A 27055-nucleotide genomic window follows, 5' to 3' on the forward strand; every position below is an offset into this window, starting at 1 on the left:
GGAACAAGCCCCGTTTTGTGCCCTTCTAAGTACATCTTAATAAACAAAACAGACAGAGGTACAGCCCTATCAGTAGCTCTTTCACAAACATGGAGAGTGAGGAATAAAAGGGTTATATATGGATAATCCAATGACTATTAGGAAGAGGAAGGATAACTCTAGGTCTGAAAAAAGGCCCCAAATGAACACTAACCCTTGGCAGTGTAGAAAATAACAGTATTCACTATTGCTTTCATTTAAATTGTCAGATTCAATAGGATATTTATAATCTTAAACTGTATCTTAGAATCTTAAAATAGCAGATCTATGGGGCTCACTGTAAATTATTTTACCATTAAGAAAAAAACAAGATCTACTGGTCTTGAAAACAAGAGCTATATTCATATTTCTAACTAACACACCAAAACATAACAGTTTCTTTCCCTCTTTTTTGTAATGAAGTTAAGGACAGAAGCTTAGCCTGAGCATCCAACTTTGTTAGTATATTTAAGTGGTACTCTGAACAGCATGAGGAACAGAGAATGCTAAAGCACCATTTACACTAAGTCCTCCTGTGATTTAACACAAGTAGGAAAATAATTTGTTTTCTATTTCCACCTATATTATTCATTTACTGAAAGCTAAATGACATATAGCAGTTGATTTCACAGCCATGGAATTGAGAAAAGCCAGGAAGCGACACTGAAAAAATAAACTATAATTAGTACTGTACTAACCACCACCAAATGCGACAGGGTTAGCCAGCAGGATCATTTCACTAATTATCTGTAGTATTGGTTGATTTCAATATCAGAATGTACAGGAAACTAATTATATGACTGGATCATTTTTCTTAAGATTTGTACCTAACTGTAAAACTTTTCTAATATATGTAACTAGCTGATGTCAAGATTTTACAATAAAATTTTAAAAATCATTTTAAACACTTCATTTGACTCTAGTCTCTTTAGGACATTAAACTGTGGATCTACATTATAGGATCATCTAAAGCCAAAAGCATTACTTTTAAGGATTTCTTGGTGATAAGCAAATATTTGTACAGTGTTACACTGAGTTTTATTAGAATCTGTCCTTTAGTGACTAGAATTATATCAAATTTCCAATGTTCAATTTTTCAGTGGACAAGGTGAAAATCTGTGCTGACTTTGTTAATAAATGTCAAAAGTCTTATTACAAGTTAATCAAAGTATTTAAGAATAACTGTCCGAAAGTTAAGTCAAAATAGTTTTCTTTTGTAGGAAAAAGAATTCTCTGCTGAATCATTTTAACTAAAACAAAACCATTTCATTCTTTAATTTAACATGGTCATTCACAGGAACCCTTTTCATTTTAGAAGTGAAAACTTAAGAGAATAGACAAGTTGGCCACAGATTTAGGGTAACTCAATAACTGGGCCAAGTAAACCACAATTCACAATTATCTAAGTACAAGTCCATGAACCCTCACAGATAATCTAGTTTTCAGAAAATAAATTACTATGTTTAATATTTTGGGTTTGTTTGCATACTCCAGAAAGTTGCATATCTGTATTATCTTTCATATTTTTATCTTGTCAAAACTAATTTCTCATAATTCTAGTCCATGAATGGATTAAGGTGACGTGATATTGGCAGAAATGGCTGATTAGTGTAAACAAATCAGTAGCCCCCTTAAACCATCCATCACCTTGCGCTTCTGTTGGGCATAGCTCGTGCTATACTGGCCAGCAGCTCTGCGTGCTTCCTCTTCATGCTCTTGAATTTGCTGTTGTAAGAGAATGAGCTCACCAAGCAGACCCTGCCATGAGTTTACAGCCAGGAGAAGAGGAAAATTGGGGAGGAGAACAATGTTAAACCAAAGGGTACAAAAAAGGAACAGATGTAAGTTAGAGAGGAATGGATAGCTTGTAACAAAAATGGAAACTCAGTTATGTACCTTTAGAGCCACTATATAACTGGGCTCTGTACCACATTTCCACTTTTCCCCTCAGTAAAATTATGTCTCAAATATAAAACACCATAGTCTAAAAAGTGAAAAGGAAAATGCAGTAAGTGACTGTTTGGTGAATAAAATGAGCCAGATATAATACCAACATACAGTAAAACCTAGACTAACTGGAATGCTCAAGGAAGGTGGCACTACAGTTAACTAAATGAGTACCAGGAACACTGAGAAAACAGATACTGTGACCCGTATTTTTGAACTGCCAATATGAACCAGTGTTATGTTCCCGACTTGATACATAGGGGGCAAAAAAAACCCAAACTGATTTTTCAAGCGTTGATATGCGGTCCTGAATCTAATTCTCAACTGTTAAAGTTTCTTAAGACTAAACGGAGAATATATAATAGCTTAATTACGTATTAAATCATTATTTTTAAGTAAGTATTTTTCCTTGATATCTAATGTCTTCAAGTAAAGATCCCTTAAGGAACTTCCCTGGTGGTCTAGTGGTTAAGACTCTGCCTGCTTCTATTGCAGGGGGCGTGGGTTCAATCCCTGGTCCAGGAACTAAGATTTCTGCAAGCCATGTGGCATGGCCAAAAAGTAAATAAATCAATAAATATCCCTGAAAACTTAGTTTTGAGCATCAAGTTAATCAAGGTTTTACATTAATTCAAAATTTTACATGCCTAAACACATAATCTTATTTGATTAAAATTTAAGAGTTTTTTTAATTAAAAAATGTTTGAGGTATTGTTTTAGTTTTATACAACAACAAATTAAGAAGTGTGACTGAATTTTCACTTTTTATGAGCTGTTCTAACATTAAGTAAAAACAGCCTCTGAGAATATAACCAAGGGTACATTAATTACTAAAGCACAAGTTCCATTAAAGAACATAATTAAAATATGGAGATAATACAGTTGCTGCAAAAACAAAAAAGAAAAAAAACTCAGTTTGGACCTATGTACAAAGTAATCACTATTTCTATGCTAAAATCTCATTCCATTTATAATAATGAAATGTTCATCTAATGCAGTGCATTCACTTGTGGAATGAAACTAAAATACATGTCATTTTCTATACAGTGTTTTTAATTGCTGGTCTATTAGATAATCAACCTCAAGAAATGTAGGAGAAGTAACAATTGGGAATTGACAATGCTATGAACCTTGTATTTTCTCAATTAGAAACCCTTAAAAGGTAAAGTTGCAATGAAGTCACCCTTTAATCTTCATAAGAATAGTTTACCTGGGAGAACAATGGGCTCAATTTTTACCAAGTCATAAAAATTAAAAGTTAGGAAAATTAACACTCATTAAAATAATCTAAGTTAGGAGTTTCAAACAGCCTCAGAGCTTTATAAACAACTGCCAAAAATATTTTATTTTCTTTAATATAATCATAAAGCTTCTTAAAATGAAATACTAATTAATGTTACATTTACATTTTAATTAGCAGACTCACCCGGAAGCTTAATAAGTTAGTTTATATAATCCAAACATTTATATAAATAAAAAAGTTTAGCAGAAAAGAAATAAATACAAAAAGAAAAGCTGTATTATAGTACAGCACTTTAAGGGAAATATTAAACAATTAGGGGAATTTTTACCTTGATTCTTAGGTTTAATACATTAAGATGTACCAATATAATGAAACTGGTTGACTTACTATAAATCAAAGGATGAAACTAGTTGATATTTCTGCATGACAAGTAAGAGAACATCAAAGTGGCAAGTAACATAACTGAAATTTCGACATTTGTTTCCAAATTCAATAGTACAAAATATACTTATAAAAAACTGCAGTTCTCTTTTAGATATATATTTTTTTTGACATATTCTTTAAATAAACATTTTTATGGTCATTGATAAATCTAAAAGAAATGCAACGTCAACTCACTAGCCTCATCATTTGCATAACTTTTTATGTCCTTTTCTTTCATTTCATGTATCCCTGCCTTTCATCAGGCAGAAAGAAATTACCCAGCTCATTTTTATTCAGTCATTTATCATAATAGCTTCTACTCATCTAAGTGTTTAGATTTCTCAAAATAGTTGTCTTTTAAAGAAGGCATCCCATGTTGGCTTACACATTAATGTGCCTGTGCTTTAATGAACATAATCCCCATTATTATAGTTTATAAAATGCCAAAGCAGTATGAAAGTATTCCACACTTCTAAACTGTGCTGGTCTCTCACGCACAGGTTTCTTATTTATTGATAACTTAAACACCCCTCTCTAATCCATTGCTTACATGTATATACAAACTGTACGGTAAATACTCTAACAGCTATTTAATTATAAGAAAAACATCCTCCTCCTAGTGACACCTCACTTTCCTTCCAAGTCTGTTACTGAAGCACTGTTATGTGAAGGTAGTTGAAATTAACTGTTACCTCCTGGAAAAAGTAGGAAGAAAACAAGAATTAGACACAGAAAAAAACTACTTACACTATACTATACAACTATAAATGGTTACTTTTATTTTAGGCATCACATCTCACTTATCTAAGCACTGCTAGGCTAGCTTTTAAAGCCAAGGCCATGTTGAATAAGGAGGAAGAAAAATGTGTGTGCCTCCTGTGTAAGATACATCCTTATATGAACAAAACATTTAATAAATATTTTCCCAAGGTCAGACATTTTAATCTCAAGAAACAGCACATAATTTTTAAATGATATATATTAAAAATGCAGTAATTGTGGTCTATAAAAATAGTTATTGTAAACAACCACATGTGATACACTCTCAAAACATCTCTTGGTTACTATCAGTTTGACACTGCTGCTCTCATGGTCCCATATTGTATGTACAATGTTTTCGGGTTTTTAAAAAAGTATAGTGTCAGACCAAGAAAATCAACTCCAAAAACCAAGACACAAACTGAAAGTGCTAAAAGACCTCTAAATGTTGATGGTTATTTTTTAAAACCTTGAAATTGTGACTCATTTTTATGTGAATACATTTAAAATACTGCATTTTGGTAATTCCCTGGCTGTCCAGTAGTTAGGACTTGGAGCTGTCACTGCTAAGGCCTAGGTTTGATCCTTGATGGTCAGAGAGCTAAGATCCTGTAAGCCACAAGGCATGGCCAAAAAAATAAAAATACTTATCTTTAACAGTATTCTAAATATTAATAGCAGAGCAGGGTCTATACCTTGTTTGTTTTTATACCTAGCACATAGAATAAGGTCTTGACACTTCAGGTGTGTTATGGCCAGCACATAGGTTAGGGCTTGGCACATGTTTGTTGCAAAAATACACAAAGTTTATAGCATAAAATCCAAATTGGGTTTCCTAAAAATTGCTTACTCTGTAAATAAGCTAAACATCAACCCTACAATCCATTTTTCCCACTTATCACAATTCCCAGAACACATTCAACAGGAAATAAGAAAAGAAGAAGAAATTAATCAAATAACATTAATATGCTGTTAACTTATGCAACAATTCAAAGTATAAGATAATAATATCATCATATAAATATTTATTGAGTTTTATTATGTGCCAGATCTTGTGCTGAAGGGCTTTACGAAATGCCCACACTAACCATTATCAGGTAGCATGCCCCCTATTACTGAAGAGGAAACCAAAAACTTGGAGAAACTAAGGAACTTATCCAAGGTCATACACCTCAGAAAACCGGAAGGGCAGGGTCTGAACACAGGCAGTGTGACCCCAACGCCTGCACCAGATAGCATCCTGTGAGCTCTACAGTCTCACTGGTTTCAGTGTCTTTGACCCTTCAGGTTCAATCCACACATAAATAAGGAAAATGGTAAAACTACAACACTTCAGAGGACACATGTAAATTACTCTTTAGAGAAGGAGCTGGCAAACTACAGTGGGCTTGCTGAGCCCATAGGGCTTGCAAACCTAAAATATTTCCAACCTGGACCTCTAAGAAAAAGCTTGCCAAATTCTGTTTTATTAGTTTGGGGTCCAGAAAACAACTCTGTCAAAGTAAAAACTTTTCCGTTCCATTTAAAAAATATTTCTAGGCACTAATCTACTTTTCAAAGTTTGAATAATTCTGCTATTAGCTATAAAGATCTATTTTCCTATTTTTCTCCCTCCTGCTGCTGCTAAGTCGCTTCAGTCGTGCCCAACTCTGTGCGGGTCCGGCAGCCCACCAGGCTCCCCCGTCCCTGGGATTCTCCAGGCAAGAACACTGGAGTGGGTTGCCATTTCCTTCTCCAGAGCATGAAAGTGAAAAATGAAAGTGAAGTCGCTCAGTTGTGTCCGACTCTTGGCAACCCCAGGGACTGCAACCCACCAGGCTCCTCCGCCCATGGAATTTTCCAGGCAAGAGTACTGGAGTGGGGCGCCATTGCCTTCTCCTTTCTCCCTCCTAGTAATATATAATTCTTCTCAAGATATTCAGAGCCAATCACAATATGTTTAATATTGGATATCAGAAGAAAATAAGTCTTTCAACTTGAATTATTTAACTTGCCCCAATCAGAAATACCATGTCCTATTTCACTATTTGGACAATTTCTACAAATGATAATTTTAGAAGATGGACAAATCAGTCTATTACCAATAGTTTTTATCAAAATTACAATTTCTACCAAATCCCCTTTGTTCTAAATTATTACACCTAAAGACAGTGTTATGTACACAGTATATATTTAATGTAAAAAAAACATAAAAATGCAATATGCTTATTATTAAGGAATAAAATAAGTATCTAATCATGTACAGTTGCTAGCCGTTAGCTGCTCAGAAAACTTAAGCTTCCTGAATCTGTTGCTTCTTGATGGTGCTGGTTCTGAGAATTTCATTTTGCCAGTTTACATCATTTGTTGCATGAGGATTTCCAGAAATGTAAATCCCACTTAAGCAATACTGCTTTGTTACAATTCAGAAATCCAAGTACATGTGCTCCTTCACATTCTTACTCTCCTCAATAGTTGTTCAAATATTGAAGGCCAAGAGAAATTCACAGGTAACCAGAGCAAAAACACACATTACATAAAAATCTGGGCCCACTTTTGTTAGCATTAGCCAAATTTACTTACTTTAAATTAGCCTTTTACCGAGTTAAATCAATTGACAGATTTTTTTTTTAAGAGTTCAGCAATATCCTACATGCTTTGAGAACAGAGATTTTGCGACAGAAACAGCCCCTTAAATACTAAGAATGGAACCCAAAGTAAATAGTGTTTCATCTGTCTAACGCCTTAAATGTTAAGAGTATAATTATTGGGACTAAAATGGTTACACAAGGCTTCATGAAGCTGGACTTTGAGGATGAGGGAAAATTAGGCACAGAAAAGGGAATAGAGAAGTGGGGGGGTACAAAGTAAGTAAAGCCACACATAAGAATTACAGTAACGTGTGGGAAGGAAGAACATTACTATTTAATGATTATTTTTAAAATGGTAACAACACTTTATGATTTGGACTTCAAATAGTTTCTATAAATTATAAATGTACTTATAACCCTCAGAATAATATTCCCTACTTCTGTGAGATGTTTATGACCAATCAGAAACATGATAGAATAAAAGCACAGATAATGTCTCATTTAACAAATTTTCACTAGAATACAACAATGTTACTGAATCTAAAAAGAGGAGATACACTATGTGGTCCCGTTACTATGCATATTATGACTGAATACAGAAATCTGGGGATTTACAAACCAGGCGAGTCCGTTAACACTAAAGAAGGCTTGCCACTCCAATTCTGAATTTGCCTTCAGATATCCAGGTCTCAAAAACATTATTAAGTTCACACTAAGGGCTCTTTCCAGTATTTTTCTATAGTGGACACAAGTTTAAAATATTCTGATTAAAAGCATTTACTAAAATGTAGTTTCAGTACTTTTCCATTTTTTATTTATCAAAAATACATAAAGAACTTTTGATTGACATAATTACTGCCCACAAACTGAATAGATATAAACCCAGGCAAAGTCAAAGAAATTTGATTGATGTTTAGTTACCCTGTGCAGCATTATGTGGAAAAATATGCTTTTTGACTTTCTGAAGACCTCAATTACAATTTTTCAGAACACCTAAAGTCTAACAACTCCAGACTGGGAACCACAGGTAATCTATTTTGTTTTCATTCTGTTGACTCAAGTCAATCAACCTCTGTATTCCTGCAACTCCCTGTCACTTTCACTTAAGCTGACTTACAAAGGCTCCTAACTATCCTTCTACTCACCAGTATTTTTCCAGATGTGTTCTCTTATTAAAAAGAACAAGTTTTTCTTTTTAGTTCTATTCATAGAAATGTTTTTTATTACATTAAAAAAAATCCAATTCACATTTACATTTCTAAGATAAGTCTAGCTAGAAACTTTGGTATAAACCAGTCGATCATTATGCTAAGTCATGACTTCGCTTTTAAATCTTGGGGCTCTCAGACACTAGACTAAACCAATCAAAAAGGCACCACCTGAACTCTGGCTACCATCCTGCTGCTGCTAAGTCGCTTCAGTCCTGTCCGACTCTCTGCAACCCCATAGACAGCAGCCCAACAGGCTCCCCCGTCCCTGGGATTCTCCAGGCAAGAACACTGGAGTGGGTTGCCTGGCTTCCATCCTATCACCTCTGATTATTGCCCAAATTTTCAAATTTGATATTTTAGAGTAATTTCAAAGAGGTTTCTGCTAAGGTCTCCCTGTCCATGCTTACATTCAACCATCCATTTACAGACAAGTTTCTTACAATCCATGTATCTGCATCTTGTCTGAATAGTTCATTATTTTCAAACATCACAGGTACACAGTTAAGCCTTGAAAAAATGCTGCATATTAATAAAATTCAAAACCACCAGTTGATGCTGACAATACTTTCTCTATATAGTAAATATTTATACTACATTTAATACTATCTGATTTAACCTATGAAAATGGATTAACTAGAACTCGATGTAGTATTTATAACAAATAGTGGGAAATAACTGATGAGTTTTTAATGGAAAGATAATCACCATAAACTATGGAAAAGTTTAAAAGAAATAGTCTACAGCAGTATTTATCTTCAAGCAAAGTGAATTATAAAATAAAGCAATAAATTTGCTCTCATGTCTACTGTATAAAATAAAATCTGTAAATATAAATTTTCAGAGATTAGTTCTCTTGTTTCTTCTATACTGCGGAGCTCCTGACCATTTATCAATTACTACTACTCATTTATCACTTTAGCAGGATTATAAGGGAATTATCTGTCAGGTCCAAAACAGGCAGGATTCTCATGAACCAAAACAATCATAGGCCATGTCAGAAAAGAACAGAGATGCAGGCCTCACCTAACTGATCTAGGCAACAAGAAATCTTGTCACTTGAAAATCATACTACCACCTCTGTTAACAGAGGTTCCTTCTCCCCAGATACATTCGTTTCTCTCTGCACATTAAATCTACCTGCATCAAGGGTCAAGCCTTTGGCTCAAAAAAAAGTTGATCATCAAAGGCTAATTTCTATTCAGATTTTTCTTCCCAGTAGCATGCATAGTCAAGGGTGTCCCTGGTCAAAATAACACCAAGGGTAAAGGAAAAGGAAATGGAAAAGGATATAAAAAATGATCAAGTTAAAAAAATACACACACACATATATAAACACATCTTGAAAAATGTTTTCTCCAAAAGATCAAGTTAAAAGACAAAAAAAAAAAAAATCTTTTGAAATATAATTGACACGTGGAATATCATGTAAAAAGTTCAAAGCTGAAGGATAGGAAACCAGATGGAAATCTACACAAAGGAATTATTTTCTTCCTGCTTCCCCCAAAAGCCGTGAAATTATTTACCTCAATGCATTAAAACAATAACCTTCATTATTTAATTGTTAAATGTTTGCACTTAATTTTTAAATGTTCATAGAGTATTTTCCAGATATCTATTTATCTAGGTATTATTTTGAAAAAAGCTTTCAAGGAATCACTTATATTACAATTTTGAAAAGATAAAAAAAGTGAAGATTAAGACAGTATCAGGCTAACATGAATATAAATACATAACAATGCATGTTATTCTATATCAGCAAATCTCCTAAAACTTTATATGGATTTTAAAGCATGTATGGAAATTAGCATATCCTAAATAACTCCATACGTTAATTTTGTTGACTACTAATGTAATAGAAATCTATATCCCCCAGTAACAAACTTGTTATTTCCTTAAGATTTCCCTTAAGTATATATCATGAAACATTGGTATCTAGAAGATATTTCATGGAAAAAGGGGTTTTGTTGGTAAATATATTTAGAAAACTCTGCATATTTTGACGAATCTCTTATAGCTTCACAATGCACATGCATATATCAAAGTCTGAGAAATCCCAGAGAAAAGAAGCCTGCTTGTTTTATTTATACGTTTCCCCCCACACATATTTAACAACAAAACCCTTTGTTGCAGAAACCCTGGAAACTAATATTTCTCAAATATATTTGAGGGAAACTGGATTATCCAATTATATTTCCAGAACTGTTGCATAAATGCCTTGCATTTTGTACCAAGAATAGTAACAATACCTCCACTGAATAATTTTATGTTTGCTTCTCATATGTTACCATTTTAAAATCTTCCAGGGTAGGTAAAAACTTAAAAAAAATCTTTCAAGACTATCTATGTGAAGAGTGCTCCTTTATACTTACCTTTCTATAACGCTTGTCACTTTCAGATCCGGGATCTGTCGCTCTAAAGGCCGTTTCTCCAGGTGAACCTTAAAGATAAATATTCAGTCTTATAAATTCTCCAGTGAAGCCAAAAGTCTAAATTAAATTCCATATTATATTTAGTCAGTTGAAAGGTAAGTGGATTTTTAGAGCAAAAATAATTTTAAGAAACAAAGTGGTAACCTAAGAAAAAAATTTTTCAAAACCATTATAGGACCTGTTTAACTGATTTTTAAAAATGTCACTGAAAAGTACAATTAAAAAATAAGAATCTTTGATAAGATTATTTTACATGAGAGTACTTACAGTTTGGCCATACACTACTGCCATAAGAGACCACATACAGTAAAAAAAAAGTAAAAATGTCAACTGTGACCAGACAGATGAGACAAACTAAAATGACTTCATTTCAATTATGAGAAACAACCAGATCTGGTTCAAGAAAATAGTTTGATTAAGCAAACTTTCTTTTTAACAGTTTTAACCTTATAATATAGATACATACTTAGGAATTTTAGTTTTATCACAAAATAATTATTTTATTATTTCCACCTAAATTTAGGATAATGAATTTGCCCAATATAATTCTGACATTTTAAAATTCAGCACAAGCAGCATTATAAATTTGGTCTGCAATTTTATTTGCAACTAGTTTATTAGAAGCATTTAAAAGACATGTTAAGATCAGCAAAAATATCTGTTTACACACCTAACAAGAGAAGTAGGTCAGAAGCTTCTATGACTTCACTAACCAATTTGTGACCTGTGAAAAATCAGCAAAAGGGGAAATAGAAATGTAAAATTTAACAGAAATGAGCAAACAAAGATGTCTGAGACCTCAGATTTATATTATGGTAGGGCAGAATTGGGCAAATACACCAGGATTGACCTTAGCAAATTCTACTCATAATGGTCCATTATAATTAAATGTTTTAAAATCGGCTCTAATCAATTACGAAAAGCAAACACATAGGAAGTCTCATCTGCTTGTCAAGAACAAGTGACTTACTTTCCCCTCACTGACTAAATCCAAGATGTTTAAGTTCTTGAAAACCTTCATTTTGCTGGGCCAAACAAAAATTAAAACCACGGAACTTCCCTGGTGGTCCAGTGATAAGACTTTGTTTTCATTGCAGGGGGTGTGGGTTCAATCCCTGGTCAGGGAACTAAGATCCCACATGCTGTGCAATGTGGCCAAAAAATAAAAATAAATAAATTAAAAAAATTTAAAACTATGGAGCAACAAAATTTTGTTTTATCTTTCTAATAAAAAAACCTGGCTTTTATTTGTACTAAACATTTTCATTTAAAAGATGGAAAATATGAATGTATCTTAAGTATCTTTCCTCTGTGTTTCCTGATATTTTAAATGAGATCGAACACAGGTCTTTCCTTACCTGTGGTGAAAAAGTCCTTTAGTAAGCTGAGGCTTTCAGCAATCTTGTCAAAGTCAGGTGCCAATTTTGCAAGGTCCTCTGAATTAGGAAGGGCTTTTCTAATTTTCTCTGAAGAAAAGAAAAGGATAGTCTCCAAATTAAAATGCGACTACTGAACCATTTATACAATTTAAATAATCATATACAAACTTAAATAGTTTTCCATTTTTCTCTCTATTCCAACTGTAACTGCTACATGTATCTGAAACAATGTGTTATTCTGATGACATTCTATAAGCCATGAAAAATTTTTAAAAAGACTCAAACATATGGCTTAGATATTTTTGATTCATAAGTTAAATGCCTTGAGACAGAAACAAGATATAAATGTTAACACTGGACTGGAATCAGAAGTACTTTAAAAATCTTTTGTAGCACCTTGCCCAAATTCTAAAAAAGTAATGTCAGTTTAAACTCAAGAACAGAATTTCATTACTTCTCTTTCTCCTTTTATGTTACCATTTCGAAAAACCTGTGTATGAACCCAAGACAAGCCTTTATTTTTGCTAGCCTTATTTATAAAGTGACCAAGTATTTATTTTTGTTTACAAATACTCAACAATTCTGTCCAAGTTTGGTACAGCTTTACAGTGTCTTCTGATTCAAGAAGGGCTTTTCTAACTTTCTCTGGAGAAGATAAAACACAAAGTTTCTCAAAATAAAAATATGTATTAGGTCTTATTCTAAATGCAATAAAAGCATTAACTTGTTCCATCTTCGTGGAAATGCTACAAAACAGTTCTCATCAGCCCCATTTTACGGATAAGGAATGGAACACAGAGATGTAACAGGACCTGTGCACCCAGCAAAGTGAGGCAGTCAAGTTTAAGCCTAGGTAGTGTAGCTTCAGATCCGAGGCTCATAGCCATTACTGTGTGCTGAATTTATCAAGTTAAAAAGCTCTCCTCATATATGTTAGAAAAATAATTTGAAGGCGCGCTTTTCCTGTATATATCTTTATCAGTGCAACAATCTTTAATAAAGTGTTGTGAATAGTGCATGCAGAGATTAAATCCATCCCTGCATACACCTAAGCTAAAGTCTAAAAAAAGTCTACACAAAGTCTATAAAGAGAGACCTGAGGAAAATAATTTCATCAATTTTTTTTTTCCCCTAAAGATCACCATGACTTACTGGCAATCACAACTATCAAATATACTTGTTTCTCATCTACTACTAGAAAAAGGGAACAACAGCAGACTAACAGGAGAAATTACTCTGGCCACTAGCAGGCTTTTAAGGAACTTGGTAATAAAAAGTAGAGGTAACCAAGGTACTCAAGGAGAGTTAGTTAGGTGAAGCTGTTCTGAGTAACATACAACACTGAAAATGATGTTCAAGAAGGCTGCTTGGCAGCGTAGAAAATGCTGACAAATGTGTTAGCTAACAAAAGACAAGATAGCAAAGTGTTTGTTCACTATGACTATACCTTTTTTAAAAAGGAAAGTAAAACATTAACCACATACACAAAATAGGTACAATTAAAAGAAACTACACTGGCAGCTGTATTAAAGTGATGAACCAGTGGATTATTTTTGTTTCTTACCAATTTTTCCTCTGCTAGTCTATCACTTTCATTATGAAAATAAAACTGTTGCAAGCTTAAATTTAGAGTTAAGGAGCTATCTCAATACAACTATTTTTCTTTCCTAAAGAGACAACCAAGAAAAGTATTCTGATGTTGATACAAACCCAAATCGATATACTCATCAATCTCCCACACAATGTCAGGCACAATCCATTTATAATCACTAAGGTCAGGTATCATGTCTTTCCACTGATCAAAAGTCTAAAAGATAAGAAAGTATGCCAGTCAAATGATCTGAATGCCATATAAAATATAAAGAAAAACTAGCTAAATTTATTTTGTTAAAACTTGCTAAGCTGCTAAGAGTAATGTATTATGTTCACAATTTTGAGAAACAAAGTGGCCTTTGCTCTTCTAAAAATAAATTAACAGACAAGTGTATAAAGCATGTAAATGTTTCTTTGCTAAATACAAAAAATGGAAAAATTCAAAATACACTTTTATTTCAAATAGGTTTCATGATTTGACTTTAAACATGATTCGAAGAACAGAGGGAAAACAAACCAGGCATCTGGAGACCCTGCCTGGTCCCAGAGTTGCCACGAAGTGGTTGCAGGAGCATGCCACCTAACTTCCCTTCCTGGGCTACTAAATGGCAGAGCTGCAAATCAAACCAAGGTATTCTCACTCCCAGGTCAGTGCTCCTTCCATTAGGCCATTCTCACCTCTTATAATAACTAAGATTCTGAGAGCATTTTCCTATTAGCACCATTAAAACAGTTTAGCACACGACAGAGACACACGATAAATGTTTAAACATCTCATTATATTCTACTGCACTAAAGAAAAATGACATATGCTATGAAACTTTAAAATATTTGCTGGAATAGCTGGAAAAGCAGTAGCAAAGTGAAACTCACCTTTTTGGCTGTATAGCCACCCCCGACAGCAGATCCGAGTATGAGATACCGGAGTTTCAAGAGTCTTGCTGCTAATCTGGCTGGCCAAAAATTCCTGTGGGGCTGGTAGCCATATTTAACTGGAGAAAGTTTCAGTTTACGTAAAGGAAGGCTAGTTAGAGAGGAGAACTGCTGCAATGACATCCTCAATTGAGGTCTCTGAAGCTTTAAGGTAGGATGATGTGTATGATAAATACTTCGTGAAACCAGATGTAGTTTTTGTAGTGGTAAACTTCCTTTTGTTCCAGAGCTGTGTTTCACTAAGGACTGGCAGACCTCACTGAAAGAAAAGTAGGTGTGGGAGAAAGATCAGACAGGGAAACAATGTAAAGAAATGATATTAACAAAACAATATGCAAAAGGGAAAATACACAGGGCACACCTGACCAATTACACCCTGTCTCACGATAGCACACAGGCACTAACCATTTACTGTGTGCCAGACACTGCTGCAATGGGAGCTAACTCAGCTAATCTTGCTGATAATCCTATGATAAAAGTATAAGGATCATCCCCATTTTATCAACAAGGAAAAGGCAGACAGATATAAATAAGTTACTAAGGTCCCCACTGATGTAAGAAGTAAAGGAGGGACTCAAACCTAGACAGAGGGACTCCAGAGCCTGTCCCTTGATTTACTATATGTGGGTAATGATCATGGCCCAAAAAATCCAAACTAAAGGAAAAAAGAGACTTATTTTATTAGCTGTTGACATCTACTTGCTGTCAATAAATTTGAAAACAAAATATCTTTATTTAGTGACATATCCGACCTAGACTTCACCGCTGTGATCATTTTGAAATGGTACAGAAATACCAAATCACTATGCTGTGCAATAGGGCCCAATGCAGCATTGTAGGTCAATTATACTTCAAAACCAAACATTCACACTTAGAAAAGAGATCAGATTTGTGGTTATTACAGGCATGGTGGTAGAAGGGGGAAATGGATGAAGGCAGTCAAAAGGCACAAATTTATAGTTCTAAGGCAGAAAGTGAAGAACTAAAGAGCCTCTTGATGAAAGTGAAAGAGAAGAGTGAAAAAATGTTGGCTTAAAGCTCAACATTCAGAAAATTAAGATCATGGCATCTGGTCCCATCACTTAATGGGAAATAGATGGGGAAACAGTGGAAACAGTGGCTGACTTTATTTTTCTGGGCTCCAAAATCACTGCAGATGGTGACTGCAGCCATGAAATTAAAAGACGCTTACTCCTTGGAAGGAAAGTTATGACCAACCTAGACAGCATATTAAAAAGCAGAGACATTACTTTGGCAACAAAGGTCCATCTAGTCAAGGCTATGGTTTTTCCAGTGGTCATGTATGGATGTGAGAGTTGGACTGTGAAGAAAGCTGAGTGCCGAAGAACTGATGCTTTTGAACTGTGGTGTTGGAGAAGACTCTTGAGACTCCCTTGGACTGCAAGGAGATCCAACCAGTCATCCTAAAGGAGATCAGTCCTGGGTGTTCATTAGAAAGACGGATGCTAAAGCTGAAACTCCAATACTTTGGCCACCTGATGCGAAGAGCTAACTCATCTGAAAAGACCCTGATGCTGGGAGGGATTGAGGGCAGGAGGAGCAGGGGATGACGAAGGATGAGATGGTTGGATGGCATCATCGACTCGATGGACATGGGTTTGCCTGGAGTTGGTGATGGGTAGGGAGGCCTGGTGTACTGTGGTTCATGGGGTCGCAAAGAGTTGGACACGACTGAGTGACTGAACTGAACTGAAGATAAATACTAAGACTGTAGTGTACAACATGATAAATATAATCAGCACAGCTGATGTGCTATATATGAAAGTTGACAGTAAATCCTAAGAATTGTCATCACAAAAATGTTTTTTCTATTTTGAGTCTATATGAGACTATAGCTGTTCACTAAATTTATTTCATAATCACTTCATGATGTATTTAAGTTAAATCACTATGCTGCTCACCTTAAACTTATACAGTGACGTATGTCAATTATATCTCAATAAAACTGGAAAAAAAGATGTGTTAAAATAGCAAAAAATAATGTTGCCACGAACCCACTTGCATATACAGGAGACATGTGTTCAATCCCTGGTCTGGAAAGATCACACATGTTGGGGGACAACTAAGTCCAGCGCTACAACGACTGAGCCCATGTGCCCTAGGGCCCTGACTCTAGAGTAGACCCCACTCACTGCAGCTACAGGAAGTCCTGTGAGGCAACAAAGACCCAGCACAGACATAAATACAATGACTAAAATTTTCTTTAAACAGAAAGAAAATAAACGTGAATTATGGATGCACTTATACAAAAAGGGGCACATAAACTTTTACTTTTAATCACAAAAGTTTCAGTAGCTTACAACATCTATTCTTTGCCTTCTCATGTCTCACAATCCAGAGATGGTTCAGGGATGGAAATTAAGAAAAAATTAACACCTCAGGTACCAGGCTCCCCAGAAACAGAAAGAGAACAAAAAACACCCCAAAGAGAAAAGGATCTAAATGCACATGTTGCTATCTGAGCTCTTCCCTCTTGTTCTTCCTGGTAGAGAACGAAAGTCTCCTACCAACAAACACACACTTGATTATCTTATTCAATACACAGTCATAGTGCTTACTACGGGCCAGGCCCCGCTCTAAAGAATTAAAATATTTCATTTAATTACATGGGACTAGAAATATCTTAAGAAAAAGGAATCGAGGAACACTGAAATTATGTTGTGAAGAAGGACAGTCACGGGAAAGGGGTATGTAACTGACAGGCATTATGGCAGATGTTTGCACAAACGCTACTGTTAACTCTCAGAAAAACCTGGTAAGGATCCTTATTTTTCCAATTTGCTTTTTTAAACTGTGTCTCACCTAAGGTAGAATGACTAGTGACAGTGGAAAAGAATTTGAATATATACTTCTATATTTAGGCTAAACTAAAAATCAAATGTGATGCAAAACAAGGCTCCCCGACCTTCACTCCAGAAACCATCTATTCTCATTTATCCATCTTCTTTTAACCTAAGCACTGTTTCCTAGCATGTAATTATTTTTTCAACAATTTTATGCAAATACTTATTGCACCTAAATAAATGTTGGTCATTAGTCTTCTTACATGTCTTTGAGTATGTACTTAGACATACCTGTCAAAGAATGTTTGTTTAAAGAGTAAGAACCTAAACTCCAGAACATGGGGCATCTGACCTTCCTCATCTCTACTTGGGCAGGCAGCTCAACAGTGCAGTCAACATAAGATATCTTAAACCATGACTATGGAGTCATTAGTAACTTTAGAAACAATTTAGCTGACGGAATCCAACTGAATCAATAATTATCAGTTGATATCTAGTTTCTAAACTCAATTTTTAAAGCATTCCCTAAATATCTTAATCAATTCAACAAAGTGTGCTATTTTCTGAAAAGTCTTTCCTGTTCTTATTTAAAGAAAACTAAATATATTTCCCCAGTATATACTGAGAAGTAGAAATAAAAAGGTTGTAAATAACTTAGTTTAGTACCAAAGGCTGTGGATATACTCAGAAATTAAAATTCCATGAGGTCAGAAGTAACTTATCCAAGTATTCTATTTGACTAAAACTACAACTATTGTATGTTTTTCAGTTTTAAATTTAGACTCAAGGTTAATCTATATAAAGCAAATGGATTCCACAGCTTACAAACACTATAAATTACACCACTTAAAACACTCCTAAAAAAATCTTCAGGACAGGTGTTTAGAGACTGAGTTAACTCAGGAAATCAGGTTTTTCCAACTTTGCTTGATACATGTTACTTCTCATCAAATGCCTGTCAACAGTGAGTTAAATCTGAAAGTATTTAAGAACATTAGAACACAACTACGTGTAAAAATTAGAGCCAAATTTAATTTCATTAAAATGCACATAGTAACCCACAGAAATGTAAATACTTCTATCATTTTCGGTTTAGGATTAAGTCAGACCAGGTCAACAATAACACGGTGATTAGAAAAGTGGCGCTACATTCACCACCTCACATCCAAAAAGCAACTCTCCCTCCATGAACACTGAAAAGAAAGCTGTTATTAAGAAAATATCTCTAATCACCATCTCTGATACTGTATGTGTCACTGCTCCAAATCTGACTCCATTCACGTTCTTCAGCGGACTAAGGAAAGAGACAGAGTCCTCTTTATCCGAACAGAACAGCTCAGGTACCTGCAAAGGCAATGTAAACCTAGCGTGGAGGTAGAAGAAAAAGACGCGGAAAAGGTGACACATGGATAGCAAGCACCATAGAGCCCAGAGAGAGAGGGGACAGAAACCAGGGGCGACCAGAGACAGAGATAACAGCGAGGACAGACGGGTGAAGGGGCAGGCACAAAAGGACAACAGAAACAGGCCAAGACTGAAATGGGCCCAGAATTTTCCGAGAGGAATAGGGACAGGGGCCAGTACTGGGGCAAGCATCTCAGGTAAACCCAGTCAGGGCTCCTGCGACTCTGGGACCTCTAAAATATCCCGGAACCATCTAACTGCCCTCCGCCTGGCCCGAGAGTTATCTGCACACTCTGGAGGTAGTGATGGGGCAGCCCCGTTTTCTGGACGCCCCAGAAATAACGGAGCCAGGTCGGAGCCCGGACTTACCAGGCCACGGCAGCCCGGCGTACTCGCCACATTCCGCCGGCAAGGAGGTCACACAGGCGCCGAGGCGGCCAGCGGGGAGCCCGGGTATCAGCCCCAGTCCAGCTCCTGCTCCGGGAATGACCCAGGAAGAGGCCCGCAGCAACAAGGGCACAGAGCAGCCTCTGAGGCCCTCCCAATGGCGAATGGACTTCCGTAAGGGCCTGCTCGGCACCCGTACTTGGTCCGTCGGCCAAACCTCCACCCCGCTCTTCCAGGAGGGCAGCAAAAACGGTCCGGCGGAGGACTCGCTCATGCACTCAAAGCCTCTGTAGGAACCACTTTATTTCCCCCTCCCCTCGCCCCTCTCCGCCCTCTGTTTCCGGGGTGGAACTGGGAGCTTGTGCCTCCGGGGTGGAACTGGGAACTTGTGCCTCTCAAGTTAAATAAATGAGGAGCGGACGGGTGAAGGTGTAGGGTAGGGAATGAAAGGCGTGAAATACAGGTGATAAATTCTCACTGGGTGGCTACCAATTTAAGAAAATTTAATATTGCTTGAGCATAGAGGAGGCTAGGGAATACGGGATGAGTTAATACAGGGATAGAGCAATAGAATAATGAAAACCCACTGCTGCCTCTTTGCCCTGCTCCTTTGTATGACGTCTTTGTTTAGGAAGAACTTTCATAAGTTTAGAGCAATCTCGGGAGGCTGAGAGGAGTATTGGACAGGTTAAATGCTTTAGAATCTGAAGGAGATCCAAGAGAAGCTCATGAATTAGGCGAGCTGAAGGCTTGATACATGCATGTGCAGTTTATAAAGGTATCAAAAATAATTTTATTCATTCACTCCTTTACTGGCAGTCATCTGGCTTTTAATCTCACTAATTTGTTGATATTGCTGTTGTCAAAAGTCACCAACAATTCCACATTGCCAGTGATTACTGGACTGCTCCACGTTCAGCTCAGAATAATGGATACTCAGCACTCTCCTGGGTTTCAGGACCCACATTAACTTTTTTCTCCAGGACCTGCTACTCCTCAGTCTCCTTTGTTGTTTCCTCCTCCCAGCATTTCAATGAAGGGTTCCAGATCTCAAGAAATCCTGGACCCCATCTCTGTCTTCATTATCTCTGCCAGTAGTCTAAGGCAGTTCTATAACTTTAAATATCTTTTTTCCCCTTACACCTCTTACCATTCTATGTTTTATGTGGAAACAGGCCCATACGAGGGACATGGCCTGTAAAAGGTAGTGAAGTCGATTAGTGGTATAGCCAGAACCAAAATCAAAGGGCTGGGTTTAAAACTAAGAGCACCCTTAGTTTTAAGGACTCTGCCCCAACACATGCTATACACAAAGAACATTCCTTTGCCCTTAATTATCAGAACCCACAATGGCTAACTATTTTGGGGGGCTCCAAAATCACAGCAGATGGTGATTTCAGCCATGAAATTAAAAGACGCTTACTCCTTGGAAGGAAAGTTATGACCAACCTAGACAGAATATTAAAAAGCAGAGACATTACTTTGCCAACAAAGGTCCATCTAGTCAAGGTTATGGTTTTTCCAGTGGTCATGTATGGAAGTGAGAGTTGGACTATAAAGAAAGCTGAGCACAGAAGAATCGATTCTTTTGAACTGTGGTGTTGGAGAAGACTCTTAAAGAGTTGCTTGGACTGCAAGGAGATCCAACCAGTCCATCCTAAAGAGATCAGTCCTGGGTGTTCGTTGGAAGGACTGATGTTGAAGCTGAAACTCCAATACTTTGGCCACCTGATGCAAAGAGCTGACTCATTTGAAAAGACCCTGATGCTGGGAAAGATTAAGGGCAGGAGGAGAGGGCGATGACAGAGGATGAGATGGTTGGATGGCATCACCGACTCAGTGGACATGAGTTTGGGTAAACTCCAGGAGTTGGAGATGGATAGGGAGGCCTGGCATGCTGTGGTTCATGGGGTCGCAAAGAGTTGGACACGACTTCGAGACTGAACTGAACTGAACTGAAGTCAATATCCATTCCTTCAAAGTGACACCAAGTATAGACCCAGTTTTTGGTAGTAAACTTCCCACATGAAGGACTCTGGGAATTTTCTTTATTATATTTAGTGTGGTGACTGTGTTAAAAGGGCAAATAGGAACTTGCTGTATTGATCTGTACAAACTATTTTTGCAGAACTCTGGAGTTATGCAAAAATTCCTGTTACTGTTAAGTCCCAGTTGTTTTAATGGGAAAAAAATGGAAACCAAATAATGGCAACTCCTTTCCTGTATGGGTTATCTTTACATCTTACAAAACTCTTGTTTTGTTTTTTTACTTCTAGGCATTTAGCCTGCTGAATCTGTTCCCCCAACAATTAGGTTCTCCTCTTGGTGGATGTTGAGCCAAAAGACACAACCAAGCCAAAGCTGGGGAAAAGGGAGAATTTATTACTTGCAGCATGTGATGAGACACCTGGGAATCTTTTCCAAAGCAGTGCATCCTTTCTTAAAAAGCTGGGGAAGTTTTTAAGCTAAGGGTACATGCATATTCATAAAGGGGCTTGGCCAGTTAACAGAATCTAAGCTTTAGTTGATTGGAGTCACTTGGGTCAGAAAAGGTCAACATCATCATCCCTTAGGTTCCAGTTGATCTGATGGTTGAGGCTTCAGGCTAACCTTTACCAGTGAACTAGAACTGGAAGTCTTTACACTTAATGCATTGTTGCTTCTCTTGCCTGATAACAGTTTTGTTTCTGCATTCTTTTGCTTTGTTCCCTTTTGTTGTTATTGCTGTCTAGTCTCTAAGTCATATCCGACTCTTCAAGAGCCCATGGACTGCAGCACGCCAGACCTCCCTGTCCTTCATTATCTCCCGGAGATTGTTCAGGTTTATGTCCATTGAATCAGTGATGCTATCTAACCATTTGCCTTCAGTCTTTCCCAGCATCAGGGTCTTTTCCAATGAGTTGACTTTTCACATCAGGTGGCCAAAGTATTGGAGCTTCAGCTTCAGCATCAGCCCTTCCAATGAATATTCTTGTTTGATTTCTTTTAGGATTGACTGGTTTGATCTGCTAGCAATCCAAGGGATTCTAAAGAGTCTTCTCCAGCATCACAATTTGAAAGCATCATTTCTTTGGCACTCAGCCTTCTTTATGGTCCAGTTCTCTGTTCCCTTAAGATCATTAATTCCTGAGACCTGAGGACAAGCGTTGTGGCCAGGCTTAGATCACAAAACAGCTTAGGCCAGAAATGACTTCTCATGCCAAGAAAGCCACACCTGATTTTCTGTTTCCAGACCCTCTAGCTTATCTGCTTACAAACTGTGCAAAGATGTATGCATGATGTTTCTTTCTGCACTGTATGAAATAGCAGAAGATTAGAATCAGCATCATTAAAAAATAAACCCTTTAAATTTTTAATGACTCAGTTTATCTTTTAATCCCAGAGATCTTCAGAAAGGGAGATGTTAATGGAAACTGAAATGTTTGCATTTATTTTTTAAAAGTTTTATATTAAAATTTTTATGATAGTTTAAGTTCTTCCTGCTGCTGCTGCTGCAGGAAGTCGCTTCAGTCATGTCTGACTCTGTGCGACCCCAGAGACGGCAGCCCACCAGGCTCCCCTGTTCCTGGGGTTCTTCCTGGGAGATGCCCAAATTCCCTGGCACTGCACTCTTCCTCTGCGGTTTCCTGGAGAGAGAAACTAGCTAAGTCATGCATAACTGCACCATTATGGTTATCAAACTATTCCCACCCTTCAGAAAAGGATGTCATAATCTTCATCAACAAACATTTATAAAATATTTTCTACAAATCCTCACTTGGGGATTTAAAGAAAAATGATATATGTTTTTGAAAAAGAGTAAAACCCAACCCTGTTCTCAAGTGTCTATGGTCAGGCTATGGAGACCCATACCTAAAAAGGTAAACAATATAAAGAGTGTTTACAAAGATTGAGTTAAGTGGACACTGAGGACCGAGTAAGGAATGGAAGTTCTGCTACAGGCAGAACTATAGCATAAGCAAGTGGGCTAAAGAAAGATAATTCTGGAGAAAACAGAAAAGGATGAATTTGTAAAGAGAGACTGAATTTTGGGAAGGCTAGATAAGAAGCTATGGAGAAATGTAAGTGTGAGAGGTCCCGGTACAACAGTGCGGATAGAGGTGAAAGATTATCTAAAAGAATATTTCTGAGTATTTAAAGCAATGGAAAGCTGAATGCATAAATTCAGGACAGGAGTCAAAGATGATTGGTATTTCAATCTGTAGTAAATGAACAGTGCTAGTGATAGTCACAGATACTGGGAAGCTAATTTGGAATAGAGACGATCATGCTGCTTTTGGATTGACGATTAATGCTGAGGCATTAATGAGTTATCTAAGTGGAAAAATCTATGAAGCTCTTAGAAATCAAATCCCGGAATTCCAGAGGGAGGTAAAGCTTGCAATACAGATTTGAGAATTGTCTTTCTAAACATGAAACTGAATCACATTAACCTTTGTAAAACCATGCAAGAACTTGAAATTGTTTATAAATTATTAAATCCACATTATTTTATAACGTTTCTATTTTAGGGCTAAAAGTATTACCTTCAGTGAAATAATGCAAGAAAAAGAAATACAAGGCATAACATTTTCAATTGATTGCTTACATTGAAAACCTTAAGAAAAAAAAAAAAGCCAGTAGAAATATTCAATGAGTTGAGTCCCCAAAAGTATATATAAAAAATTATTGTGTTTTTATATACTTGCAAAGACACCTGTGTACATATCAGGTCCGAATTCTTGGAATTTGTAAATGTTACCTTAATTGGGGAAAGGGTCTTTGCAGATGTTATAGTAAGGATCTTGATCTGAGGAGAGTATTTTAGATTATTCAGGTGGGCCCTAAATGCCGTTACATGTATCCTGACAAGAGTAAGACCTCACACGTACAAACAGAGGAGGAGGCAGTGTGAAGATGAACCAGAGAGCGGAGGATCTAATCGACTAGAAAGAGACCATGCTGGAACCATGATCTTGGACTTTCTAGCCTGCAGAACTGTGAAAAATGTTCTTTTTAAGCTACCCAGTGTATGGCATTTTATTATAGCAGCCCTAATTGACTAAGGCACAACCCAATTAAAAATGGGCAAAAATTCAAACAAACACTACATAAAAGGATATATATATGTGTGTGTGTGTGTGTGTGTGTGTGTGTGTATGTGTGTATATATGTATATATACACACACACCATGGCGGTTTAGCTGCTAAGTCATATCTGACTCTTGCAACCCCATGGACTGTAGCCTGCCAGGCTCCTCTGTCCATGGGATTCTCTAGGCAAGAGTATTGGAGTGGGTTGCCATTTCTTTCTTCAATTATTACCCATATTTGATGTGAAATCAATGGCCATGGGTGTGGCCTTAGTGAATTTGCTTAAAGAGAGTGCCAACCCGCAGCCCTGAAAGTATTTGAACCAAAGGATCAAACTGTATCTTATTCAAAGTATAAGATAAAGGAAGAAGTCATTAATCCAAAAATTACAGCACACACCATAGAACACATAAACGAAGTGCTCAATGTTACTAGTCATCAGGCTCAGTCACTTCATTCGTGTCCGACTCTGTGTGACCCTGTGGACTATAGCTCACCAGGCTCCTCTGTCCATGGAATTCTCTAGGCAAGAATGCTGGAGTGGGTTGCCATGCCCTCCTCCAGTGGATCTTCCTGACCCAGGGATCAAACCCATATCTGTTGTGTCTCCTGCACTGGAGGTAAATTCTTTGCCACTGAGCCACCAGGGACTCCCTAATATTCATCAGAGTAATGCAAGTGAAAACCACAATATACCGATTATGCTTCCACTAAAGCTGCAAAAATTAAAGACTTACAATACTGCATTTGATGAAGATGTGCAGCAACCAGAACTCTCAGGCACTGCTGACGGTAATGTTAAGTGATATAGCTGAAATGGAGCAGGACCCTATGGTCTTTGCACCCTCACCATGTCATCTGTCTGCCTTTTGTATGTGGAAAACTTTAGTCAAAGAATAAGTTTAATCAGAGAAATGAGAAATGCGGAAACAAAGGAAAACAGTCAAAGGAGACTAAATAATAATAATAATAATAATAATGTAGTCATCAAGCATGGTCAGGGACCTTTAGTTCTTTCCCAAGGGTTCTAGATAATATTCTGAGCCATATCCTGTGAGCTGCCTTGTAGATACTGAAACACCAGTGGAGAAGTCAACTGCATGATGACTAGACTGTACCTAGGACACGAGCTGCACATTTATGAGAATTGGCCTCAGAGAAATGGAACAAATGGACCTTGGAACTGAAGAATAACTGTACCTAAAATAATCAAGATGACTCTGGTCAGACCACCGATGACCAATTTGATGATGACTGTTAGAGCTGACTGCTGTTTCTGCATGTAGCCCCCTTGTTCAGCCTATAAAAGCTCTTGCTCCACTGGTTGCCAGTGGAACGAGCTGGCCTTTGGACAGATGTCCTTCGCCCATCACCCTCAGTTGCCAGCATCTGAAGTAAAGCAAACTTTCTTTTCCACCAACCTAGTCTGTTTATTGGCTTTTTGGACGGCAAGCAGACAGACCCCACACATTCTTTTGGTAACACTCTGATGCTAACTCTTCTCCCTCTTCCACATTTAGGGACCCTTGTGATTACATTGGTCCCACCCAGATAATCTACATTTATCTTCCTATTTTAAAATTGACTGATAACAACCTTAATTTCAACTGCATCCTTAATTCACCTTTCCATAGTCACAAATTCCAGGAATTAGGATGGACTTTGTGGGAGACATTCTCCTGCCTACAACACAGCTCCATTTAAATTTTTTGACTGATCTTTCTCTGATACTATGGGATGTATGTGTGTATGTGTGTGTGTGTGTGTGTGTCTGAAGTATCATGCTCCACCTGTTCACCCAGCTACACCTGGAAATATCTGTAGTTTTAAATTTGTACTTCTAATCTTTGTTTACAAATTTATCATTTTCTTATTTTTAATGTTTGTATACATTTGTCATATTTTTTCCTGCAGTCTAAAAGGAAATCTCAAGTGTGCATTCCATGTCACAAATGTCATTTTCTGCAATGGTACTGTTGTGTTTCCTGTTTTCTAAGTCATTTTTAATATTCTTTTGCCTTGTAAATCTTGAGATATTGCCCTTACTTATGTTTATTGCTTTCTCTGCCTGTACCTTAGAGGTCAAGTTTTTTCATTATCTTGAAGATGAAAATTATGTCTAAATTTTTTTTCTTATCCTTTTCGTAAATAATCTCATAGATAGTAAAATCATGGATACATCTTCCTCTGCATCTATTATGACTGTTGTGATTACAGTCACTAGCGGATGCTCTTTGAATGCACTGGGCACCAAGCTCTGTCTTTACACATACCTCCTTCCATTCTTTCGTACATTTTTTTCACAGGCTTCACTTTTTCTTCCTTGCTTTACTAGGCTAGCAGGTTTACTGTGTTTTTTATTGCAAAGAATGTATTATTCAACATAGGCTTCCCTGGTGGTTTGGTGGTAAAGAATCTGCCTGCCAATGCAGGAGACGTGGGTTTGATCCCTGGGTTGGGAAGAACCCCTGGAGACGGAAATAGCAACCCGTTCCCATATTCTTGCCTGGAAATTCCCATGCACAGAGGAGCCTGGTGGGCTAGAGACCACGGGGTCACAAAAGAGTCAGACATGACTTAGAGACTAAACAACAAAAACAGTGAGAAAACATGATTGGAAACAGCAGACCCATCAGATTCAAAGGCATGATGAAGATTAGGAAATTGGAGGACTCCAGAAGTTATCTATGACCACTTATTGTAAAAAAAAGTTATTTTCTACACATGTGGTTATTTATTATGTCTATTATTTATGTCTGATGGAAATACTATATAATAGTGTGCTACTTGGAGAAGGCAATGGCACCTCACTCCAATACTCTTGCCTGGAAAATCCCATGGATGGAGGAGCCTGGTAGGCTGCAGTCCATGGGGTTGCTAAG

At 36.9% G+C, this 27055-nt stretch overlaps 1 protein-coding gene across 4 annotated transcripts in view; it reads right to left on the minus strand.

The window, feature by feature from the left end:
• Positions 1–19167, minus strand: part of OPA1 (OPA1 mitochondrial dynamin like GTPase) — an 86515-nt gene extending 67348 nt beyond the window's left edge. Inside the window, exons 1-7 of one of the 4 annotated variants that reach the window (XM_061412627.1) lie at positions 19083–19167; positions 14446–14764; positions 13690–13786; positions 11959–12066; positions 11271–11324; positions 10541–10608; positions 1666–1776 (exon numbers count right to left, since the gene is read on the minus strand). In XM_061412627.1, the coding sequence (XP_061268611.1) occupies positions 1666–1776; positions 10541–10608; positions 11271–11324; positions 11959–12066; positions 13690–13786; positions 14446–14764; positions 19083–19114 (789 nt within the window). In that variant the 5' untranslated portion in view covers positions 19115–19167. The remainder of the gene's footprint in view (positions 1–1665; positions 1777–10540; positions 10609–11270; positions 11325–11958; positions 12067–13689; positions 13787–14445; positions 14765–19082) is intronic. The other 3 variants (XM_061412636.1, XM_061412646.1, XM_061412656.1) reach the window with 3 other exon arrangements.
• Between the last annotated feature and the right edge of the window lie 7888 nt (positions 19168–27055).

This window comes from Bos javanicus, chromosome 1 (assembly GCF_032452875.1).
Source record: "Bos javanicus breed banteng chromosome 1, ARS-OSU_banteng_1.0, whole genome shotgun sequence".
Classification (NCBI taxonomy): Eukaryota; Metazoa; Chordata; class Mammalia; order Artiodactyla; family Bovidae; genus Bos; species Bos javanicus.